Genomic DNA, 11,171 nt, shown 5'->3' with positions numbered 1-11,171 from the left:
CTGCTGTCTAAATTTAGCATAGGTTCAACTTTTTCAACCTCATCTACTATGCAACTATATAACTATGTAAACATGTAAAACCTGCAACATACTAATTTGGAAATTGTTCTTTTAAAGCAGCAGCCACCCCATAGCTCATCGTTTTTCAACCAGGGTTCCCAGGAACCCTTGGGTTCCTCAGGCATTCTAAAGGGTTCCCTGCAATTTTCAAATTGTATCAAATTGTGACCTTGAGGGGGTAACCAGGCCTTCAATAACGGTATTATGCCCAGCTGGTTACCTCTGCGCCATATTTGGGGTTTTGAACCAGGTCTGTTGTACATGAAATGCATATGATTGTATGACAAAGAATTTATGTGTGTTTTACCTTTCCAGGAGTGCTGACCAGTGGAGATTGAGAAGCTATGAGTTTCAAGGGAGGTTTTGCTGTAAAACTGTTGTCAGATTGTGTCTAGGTAGCCGGAGTCTAGAGTTGCTGGCCACCCCAAAAATGTATCCGGGAAATCAGGTCAGATTCCCGGGGACATATAGACAGATCACCCCAGTTAAAAGCCTCCCTTGAAAACAGTTACACGACTCACCGACAGGTTTCCCTGCTTCAGCACAGACCAGAAAGGTAATTGGGGGCATAGGAATATGTGTATCCCGGGTACAGTCAGGGGTCCCCAAGTTAGTGAGGGTCCCCCAGTATATGCCCAGACCCCCAGAACCAGTATAGAGGTTTTGGGGGATACTCCAATCACATATGAGGTTGTGAGGGTTTTTACGAAACCTACGTCCAGTTTTCAGTAAAGAAATGAACCCAATTGTTTTTTTTGTTCTAAGTTTGTTTTTTCTTAAGGGAATGAGCTACAGCCCTGGTAATGAACCTAAGCTTCTTTTCATTCTACTGTGGGACTTAGAAGAAATATGGGGAAACATTTTGTTTCATAAATGTTTAATAGCCCATAGGGATATGAGGTTTTTAAAGTCTAAGTCAGGTTTGCAGTGTGTGAGAGATATGGCTAGTGGGAATAAAAGTTAATAGTCCCATTCTACCCAAAAGACAGACAGAATAAAAGTGTAAAATATATTTTATTAAATGGGAATGTTTCAAATGTATTATGCTTGTGCACTGTAAAATAAGCTGGGACTTTCAAAGCCGGTATTGGCCATGGGGCCCCGAGTTGGCCCCGAGTTGGCCATGGGGCTACCAAACTGTGGCGCCACTGTGTCTACTCGAGGTCCGGACTTCAAAGCCACAGATGCTGCTAGGATGTGTGAAGAACATTTTGGCAGGATGGATAGGTGAAGTACCCACATCCTGGGATTAATACAAGCCGTTCCGGCTAACATTCGTGTTCCCAGACCTGGAGGCACCTAGCCCCACAGGTGGCTTCTGCATAGCAAGTGGCTAATGTGGCAAACTTGCGCATGCCCTTGTTTCATTCAGAAGACCCACTTGCCCGGCTTCAGAAGACTGGCAGGCATCTGATTGGCTGGTTGTAAAATTCCCACGCTGGGATTGGCTGTAGTATTTTGTGAATGAACGCCAAAATACTATAAGAAACCCTGCAGCCAATCCGGTGTTGAGATTCTCTAAGGTTTGAGTACCAAGACGAATAGAGAATGTATAAACACTGCTCACCTTAATAATCAAATGCCATAGGTAAAAAGTGGTGCATGGGAGTATGTAACAAGTGGATAGGGTTGGTCAGAGATGACCAGCAGAAGGAAATCCCATAAGTTTGCACTCAACTAAAATATAACTCTGAGTGTAGATATATATATATATAATCAACCATATGGGTACCAGGAGGTTAAAACACAAAACAAAAAATTATTTATTAAATACTAACTATTTAGTATTTAATAAATATTTTTTTGTTTTGTGTTTTAACCTCCTGGTACCCATATGGTTGATTATATATATATATATATATATATATATATATATATATATATATATAATCTACACTCAGAGTTATATTTTAGTTGAGTGCAAACTTATGGGATTTCCTTCTGCTGGTCATCTCTGACCAACCCTATCCAATTGAGTACCAAGACAGCAGCGGCAAATTTGAAATCACCAAAAGATGCTCTTGGAGAAATTGATGCGAGCCGTCTTCTGAAATTTCAAGGCGAGAAATTTTCTAAGTCCCACTTTTCGGGGCCAAGTTCTGAGAAGAGAACGTAGCGGTCGCGGCTGGGATTGCAAGCCGAAAAGAGTACCAGGACGTTTGGGGCTCTGTCCCGGTCAAGGGATTTCGGTGCGGATACAGCGGTGGCGTTAGGAACTTCAAGCCGATTTGAGTTCAAGGACATCTTGGGCTAAATCCCGGTCAACTGCAAACTTTGTTTAATGGACTGTAGAAGCTATAAAAGTCTTGTTTTTAACCCCAGTAAGTGTGCCTTTCTCTTGTATTTTGTAATCCAGTTTGAACGTCTGTTTCAATGGAATAAATGGCAATTTGTTTTATCATTTGGTTTTGCTCAGCGATATGATCCCGGTATAAAAAGGTGTAAATGCCTGGTCTCCCGTGACACAAATACAGTAGATTTTACCATTTATCTGATCACAGAGTTGCTATTAGAGATGGTTGGGTATTCCTCTGAATTCACTTAGGGTTCTTTAACCAAAAGTTGGAAACTACTGACGTACACAGTGATTGCATAGACTGAATGATACAAACAGTTACTGGGATTTGATCACTTCGATCAACAGTATGCTCACAACCACGTCTGTTCAAATGTTTGTGCTATGGTTCAGTTATTTTTTCCATTTTATGATTTAAAACAAATAGCAAACTTAGCGAGGTTGGGGTTGCTATAATATTTTCCTCATATCTTAAAAAAATATATTAAATTGTTGCTTTATTATCCTTAGTTTTTTTTTTAAGTGTATATTCAGTGGAACTTTCACCCACACAGGAAAAAAGTTTTTTTATCAAAAAATATTACACATGCTTATCCCGCAATGTCGTATACTTGATCAATTGTCCATGTCGTCTCGTGTATGTGGGTGAAACCACACAACACATTAAAGATAGGATTAGACAGCATGAAGCGGCCATTCGGAGAGGTGATGAAGAAGCCCCAGTAGCGCATCACTTCTCACGTACTGGGCCATAACACTAGCCAACTAAGAGAATCAAAATGGATTAGGACACTTGGCACATTGGTACCAGGTGGGATGAACAAGCAACTTTATTTAGGGTGTTTCTGAACTCAGTGCCACCTCTCATTCAACATACATCCCCATGGCTCTTGGATTTGCCTACCATTGTTCCTTCGATCACCTTTTTATGTACCTCTCATTCTCTCTACAGACCAGTGTATTCGGTTGTTGTGTGGTTGTCCTCGTGGCCCCTTGAGATAATCAGTCTACACATCTGATCACTACGCTACACGCGTAGCTACACTTCTTTGACTTCAGTAGCCTTCACCCACCTCTGCCCTCCAAAATATGATTCATACCACATTGTCGGCTATGCTCTAGTCCTTCACTTCATACCATAATGGGTACTATAATACTGTTCCGCAATATTGGGGATTGCTTATAACGCGATTTACCATTGTGTATATATTGCCATACCAACTGTCAGTGTGTTTACATAGTGTGTTTGCTGTGCATTCATACGTTTTACTCATTTACCCTTTTCTTACCTAGCAGGTTCCCCAGTTCGCATTGCCTGCCCTGCCAGACTTTATTATGGACTCCTATGCCTCCATGCTACCTAGTTTGTCTCTCCTGGCAACAACACTATCATTGCGATGACGTCACGCGCAACGCAACCACAGTCCAGGCATGACATCTAGGATCCTCCCCATATCCGGGTCCCACACCAGGAACTATTTGATTGGTCGCATCTTCCCCCTGGCAACCAGCTTGTTTACACAGGCTACAGGATGATGCCGATGACATCGCGCGTCGGTTCGGCACACGGCCACACCCACAAGGATCTACAGCTGCATCCGGGTCTTTGGTCTAACTAGGATTCTGATTTACTGCACGTAGGGCAGCGCTCTAGACTCCGCCCCTCACCATTTATTGAGATCGCGATTGGCTTTCCTGCTTCTCTCCCCCACCCAGGTGTTTACTATGTTTCATCAGCAGGACGCTTTATATACGGACTTCAGCTGGCAGTCAGCACTGGCTGTTGCAGAAGACTGCTGCAACGCAGAGACCTTGTCCCACTGTGGATTCGTATGACTAAGTCTATATAGTTTTCTCAAATTTTCTGCACCAGTGTGTCGTGCTTTCCAGAGCTTCACCATGTTTAGTTAATCTGGCCATATTCCCCAAAAATGATTTCATTGTGTTCTTCCTGATTGGAGATTGTTTCTATAGGGAGAGAATGAGAGAGATATCTACATCTATCAATAGAGATCTATAGGTAGATATATAGACACGCACGCACGCACACACCATTTTCTCTGGTGTTTTCTACTCAGGTATTATTAGTACTGTTTCTGGTCATACGCAGATCAAGATTTTCAGTAGCAGAGAGTAAGGATCTGGAAGACGTGAAAGGAAGTACCACGGGAACGGGCTTGAAGAAGGGGCTTTCTGGTCCCCGAAACGTTGCCCCCATTTTACTTACTTTTTCAATATTTTATTACGCTTGTTTCGTTTTCCCCTCGCCTTGTCTTTTTTTTGTCTCCATTCCCCATTCCCCTCCCTTTAGTCGATATTGTTTACAATTGTCTGATTTGTAAGGCTCTTTAGACCTACTGTTTTGGCATTGCGTGTAGCATCATCACGTCTAATTAATACAAATTATTTTTCTATTGGCCTCAAACCTATTCTTGTTGTTTTTGCATTGGAGTGCTGGAAACCCCCCTATCCACATATTCAGCAGAACTTTGTTTGAATACATACGAGTGGTTGGCATTTAATTCCAGGAAGGTGAAAAATAATTCAGATATAAATTTCACAGGCAATTTTTACAAGAAATTGCAATCTCCAACAAAATACACTTAAAGAAACCTGTGAGGATTTGAAATCTCTGTCAACCATAATTTCATATATGAAAAACTAATGTTGATCCCTACACGGTATCGCAATCTACAAATCTGCATCAAGGAAATAAATAAATAAAATGGATGATTGCCCGACTTTAAAGGCTTCCCCATACTCTTTTTATGCCCTCATTTTTTTTTACTTACTGGTGATGTTACCAGGTTTTAATCTCCCTCAATGGAAACAAAATGGCTGCCCAATAGGAAGATGCAACATCATTGGTAGTGGGTTCCTATTAGACCGCAAATCTAAATCTCTTTTAAAAAAACAATAAATAATTCTGTTATCTTAACCAAAATAGGGATGTCCAGAGCTAAAAATAGTGCACTTTACATTTTTCTTTGAAAAAAAAAAAAGCTGATCTAGTCAACATCAACCGCTTCTACAAATCTGGTAAAGTAAAATTCAGAGCTTCTAACTAAAACTGCTACATTTTTATTCCATGTTAAGTAAAAGTAAGTCCAGCACACCAAAAGATAAATCAAGTCAGGGAAGTCAAGTTAATCAATTTAATGACAAAGTACAAAAGCATCCAACGTTTCGGTGTAGTATGCACCGAAATGTTGGATGCTTTTCTACTAATGTTGCTATAACAATAAGTCCGACAACCTTTCCATCTCACATGACCGGTTATTTACAGTTCTCAAGTGCGGGGAAATCGTTTCAGGTGAGGAGAATCCTGCTTGTGCAGCCAACACTATGAAAAGAAGTATCCAGCGCTCCACGGGTATTGCAAAAAGTTCCAAATTTTATTGCGCCATACACAACGACCGTTTCGACCTTAGCATGCCTTTTCACTTGAAAAGGTCGAAACGGTCGTTGTGTATGGCGCAATAAATTTGAAACTTTTTGCAAAACCCGTGGAGCGCTGGATCCTTCTTTTTATAGTTCAAGCTTGGATGATTGTGATAGGTATCCCTTTTGAAACAGTAGCACCGGTAATACTCTTATGTATATATGGCTTATGGTGTGCAGCATATCACTGTTTATGTGCAGCCAACACAACATAGACACACAAATTCTTCCAAATACAGGTCTCCACAAGGACAGAGGCACAAGGTACATCTCTACTCAAGTTCATAATATAATTCTTCATTTATTGTGCCAGCCAAGAACAGAGGAGGGATAAAATTTCAGGCCCCATAGGGACCTTTCAGCAATGATGAAAGATCCATATGGGACCTGAAACATTCCTCCTCTGTTCTTGGCTGTTACAAGTTCATAATGCAATTCTTCATTTATTGTGAGTAGAGATGTACCTTGTACCTCTGTCCTAGAGGAGACCTGCATTTTGAAGAATTTGTTTGCCATTGGTATTTTAAACCATTATATTCTACCAGGCTGCTGTTAACCAACCTTTTTTTTGGGGGGGGGGGGGCAACTAAATTAACTGGTTCATATTAAAGAAGCATCTTAAAATATATACATATTTTTGTTGTCTTAATATATATGCAGTCTTTGAATACCTTTATTGAAAACCAATTACCTAAGCTGACTATCGAGTCGCTCTCCCGTGATCGATCAGCAAAATCCTGCTTCCCAGGGTTCACTAAATGGTTGTCTTCCACTTTCAAATCAATCCTTCAGCCAGTAACTCAAACTGTGCTATTTCCAGCTATACGGACCACATTATTTTTAAGTACATCTTGTTGCAATGGAAATACGCCCACTAACCCCCACATCCATGTGTGTAACGGTTACCCAGGTACTATGTAATCATTATACCCTACCCCCGGTTATTCCTGTACTGTGTAACCATTCTACCCTACCCCATGTTATTCATATACTGGGTAATCATACTGAGTAATCATTATACCCTATCCAGTTATTCATGCTTTGGCAATACTGAAATGTTCTTTCGTTATGGCAATAAAGCTTAATTGATTTCTTCCAATCTGGAATTGCTGGAGCAACCCATATACCATTCTGCCAATATTGCAATGGAGTCGTGGCTTTCTAATGGCGTATTAGAGAGTTGGGGTTCCTTACACTGCACCTGATCTCAGGCACGCTGTTAGAGAGGGTTGGGGTTTCCACATAATTTCACAATATAATTATAGATTAAAAGATCAAAGACCACTGAAAAAAAGATTAAAAACCACTGCCATAGTGAATAGAAAGCCACAACTGCATTGCAATATAGTCTGAATGGTACATGGGTTGCTCAAGCAATTCCGGATAGGAAAAAAAAATCAGATGCATTGGAAGGAACCCCAACCCTCTCTAGTAGTGCGTCTGAGATCAGATGCATTCTAAAGAACCCCAACCCTTTATCATAGCGCATCTGAGATCAACTGCATTGTAAATTCTTCTGTATTTGGTAAAAATTTTAAATGACCTGAAAAGTGCAGGGAACACTTTAGGAATGCCCGGGGAACTCATGTATGTATGTATGTATGTGTCTTTATTGAAATAGCACCATTAATGTACATAGCGCTTCACTGCCCTAGAAACCCATTGAAAAAATAAATACACGTGTATACAAAGAAACTTTGTATGTATACAAAGAAACATTAATTTTCTAGTTATATATAAATAATATATTATATATATATATATATATATATATATATATATATATATATATATATATATATATATATATATATATTTACAAGGAGTAATTTTAAGCCATCACACGCCCTAATCTGGGAGAGGGAACTTGAACGCACAATTTATAGAGGTAACGTATGGCACAAGGCCGATAAAACATTCTTATTTAATCTCTGAAACCACTTTCTGTATAAAAGATGAAGCTCGGTGAAGCTGTGATGATACAGATGGTCCTGTCCATTCATTATGGAAGACTGAACACATATCAATGGGGATTAAGAGACTATAAAACCTTAGGCAAATACTGCTGTGTAAATCAGTTAAAGACATCTGTAGTGTGAAAAGATTATTGCAACAAGTATATTGTCTGTACAAGATAGCAAATAGATTTTAGCTGGGAGTCTCTCTCCCCCTGTAGACATTTTTGGTCCAATATAATTTGAGGCACTGTTACATGTGCAGTAATTAGGAATTCCACCCCAAGATAAACTCATTCAGCAATATGGCTATAATACAAATGTGATACGGCATCATATGTTATACAATTTCTGTTTCCACTGGCTTAAATCCGCTCATTATAAATTATGCTATAAACAGGAGTTGGCTATTAATCTGCCCTGCCTAACACATAAGCACTGGTACCAGTGAAGGCAGTGTTGGGGTTAAATCTACAACCTGCTGTAGTAAGCAGCTTCCTTGAGCGACAGGGGGGGGACCTGAAGCCCCGCCCCTGGTAACAGTTGGGAGTTGTCAGTTGGTCAATTCTACCCTCTCCCCGCTGGGGAGTGCAAGCTGTTACCCCTTACTCCACCAGGGAGTAGGGGAAGCCCTGGGGGTTGATTCCAGGGACCAGAGGAAATGCATTATTGATTGTGTTCGGCTGCACTCAAAGACCAGTTGCTGTTTTTATACTCCTGACGGTGACTGCAGTTTATCAGGGGGGGGTGCAAGATGGTTTTCCTGCAGGAACTGCACCCAGCTCTGCTGGGGCCTGCTGGAAATGGAGGCGCTGCACCCAGAAAAGCTGAGAATATCCCGAAAGCCTGTCCTGTCTTTCCCACTACCATCGGCGGACACTCAGCAATCCTGTAAGCCTCACAGGTACAGCACAGCGAGAGTACAGGTAACTGAAGTCTCCCTTGGGTGGGGGGGGGGGGGAAACACCTGTTACACATGTATGGGACAGAAACAGGTCTGTTACTCTCTTCAATTATATATTCTTTTTGTACAATGCTAACCAGTTTTGTCTTGTTTTCTTATTTTATTTAAGTCTACACACACTAACACCATGAAAAATGAAAAACCGATGGGTCACCAGGTGACTTTATTGAAGTCTGTGGGGTAGGTGATGTGTGTGAGCAAGTTACAACTTAAGTTCATGAAACTATGCAAGAAGGTTATCCCATTGAAGGAGTGATGAGCGAGTGTAACAGACTCGATAATACTGGTAAAGTCTATGTGGGCGACTGATTTACATAATAGTAAGAACCAGTTTATATGCATTGGGGGAGAAGAGGTATTACATAGAAACAGGCAACACTGGTAAAGTTCATAGGGAGCAACTTGATTTATTTAGAACGGAGATCTCAGTATATTATAGCAACTGAGTATGAGACTAAGGGCTCGTCCAGAGTGGCGCTGAGCGGGCGCGCACGCTCACGCTAGACACATTGCGACAATGCCCAATGAGGGCGAACCAGCTCCGTGACGTAGAAGCTGCGCCCCAGACGCGCGCGCACCTGGTCAGCCAGGAATCGCACGGCCGAGCAGGGCGCAGCGCTGGACCGCCAGCGCGTCTCTACCCACCCTGGACGAGGCCTCATGATGAAGTCACGACATATAGGTGATGTATATATGAAGGAAACACCAAGATCTAAGGAAGTCATTAATGAAAACATGTGAGGGTGCAATATAATGTTGCGCAGCCTTTTTGCCACAGGGAGCCTTGAGATTCTACAATTGCTGGGGTAACCCATTGTTACATTTAAGTTCAATATAATTTTACTCTTAGTGTCATAATTACCGTCGGCAATTATACATTTGTAAATGTAATTGTAAAATGCAGAAAATCTGCTACTGTAAAAGTAATGCAAAACATTTCAATCAGTAATAAATTACTAAAACATTGCAGCATTGGGGTTGATCTAGAGTGCACGATTCGATTTTTTCTCCCACAGAAAACCACAAGGTCTTTAGTACCCTGATTTATTACACTAGTGTTTTTCACTCAATTGATGAGTGACATTCATGTGGTAGAGGCAGTCTTCATATTAAGCTACGCTAATAGGGACGGCGACATCAGGCTACGGTCGCTGGAAAAATCAATTTGGGATGACTTCCAGCGATCAAGTCATCGCGCCACGCTTACTATAAGCGAACGCGACAGCGGCAATGCAGTTGCTTTGACACGACATCGCGTCGCTGTCGCCAAGCGCAGCCTAACGCTATAGTATTATGCGACCACACTGAAGGAAATCCCATAGAGGGTCTGTGTGGTTTCCAATGGGTTGGCCGTATTACAATGTGTAGGGGCAGCAGGTGATGTGTACATTCAGTGCATTTACCAGGACAGGTTCACGTGATCACGTTTCCCTGCATGTCCTGTGTGATGGAGACGAGTTTGCCCTCCTATGTGTAACAAGAATACATATACAGAGAGATAGTACGTGCGGTCTCCTGCCTCGGGCTGGGCGAGGTCCCCTGCTGTCCTCCCCGGGTAACTTACATGGCACCCGCAGCTCTGCTCCGTTTCTCGCGCTTTCTCCCGCGTTGTCTCCGGCTCTTCCCAGGAGGGGGCGACAAGCAGTAGGATCACTGCCGCCAGCAGGGGAGCCCTGCTCCTTCTCCTCCTGCCCCGCGGCCGGTCCTCGGTGCCCGGGCTGCTACTCATGACAGGAGAACCGCGATCGATGACACGACCGGAACAAACCTCAGCAACGTCACCGCGCCGCAAAAAAAGCTCCTCCCACCCTGAGCGAGCAGCGTCACGTGCCCCAAGAAGGCTGCGGCGGCCATGTTTGATGATGGCAAAGCTCCCTATGCGTCTCCCCCCCCCCTTCCCTTTCACACAACTTCAGTGGCGTTTTGCTGAACCAAATCGGTTACATTTGTTGCGTTGTTCATTTGTTTTTTTTTGTTTTTGTTTTTTAAACGTGGGGAAAAAAAAAAAATCAGAGAGACTTCACAGGATTTTTTTTTTTTTTTAAATGTTTTAATCAGGTAGAATATATCAATGCTATTCTTTGGCTAGGGTTAGGTATCAAAGACTGTCATGGGATGTATGTTAACAGTTAGAGATGACAGTGCTGTGTTGGGCAGGGGCAGATCCAGAGATTTCAACCTCCAATAATCGGCGTGATGTGGTGGTTATGCATATGTAACCCTGTTTCCTCTACCCAATCTCACATAGGGTCTCCTAAGGGAAATAGCTCTCTGGTTACAGGAGTATTGTTGGTGCATACCTGCTGGTAACAGGGGGCCCTGGGTCTCCCGCAATGACATGGAGGAGAACAGGACAGGCTTCTGGGGTTGTGCCCGAATTCTACTTACTGATGCAGCGCCTCCATCTTGTGCAGCCCCAGTGGTTTGGGGTGAAGTATCTGCAAAAGAGTTATGT

At 42.3% G+C, this 11,171-nt stretch overlaps 1 protein-coding gene across 2 annotated transcripts in view; it reads right to left on the bottom strand.

The window, feature by feature from the left end:
• The window catches only part of ERO1B (endoplasmic reticulum oxidoreductase 1 beta), a 100,682-nt gene extending 90,186 nt beyond the window's left edge, over positions 1-10,496 (bottom strand). For both annotated transcript variants that reach the window (XM_075596796.1, XM_075596798.1), the window contains exon 1: positions 10,281-10,496. In XM_075596796.1, coding sequence (XP_075452911.1) covers positions 10,281-10,445 — 165 coding nt within the window. In that variant the 5' untranslated portion in view covers positions 10,446-10,496. The remainder of the gene's footprint in view (positions 1-10,280) is intronic.
• Between the last annotated feature and the right edge of the window lie 675 nt (positions 10,497-11,171).

The sequence above is a fragment of the Ascaphus truei genome, chromosome 4, assembly GCF_040206685.1.
Source record: "Ascaphus truei isolate aAscTru1 chromosome 4, aAscTru1.hap1, whole genome shotgun sequence".
Classification (NCBI taxonomy): Eukaryota; Metazoa; Chordata; class Amphibia; order Anura; family Ascaphidae; genus Ascaphus; species Ascaphus truei.
The sequence above is the reverse complement of the archived record's forward strand: the minus strand, read 5'-3'. Positions and strand labels throughout refer to the sequence as shown.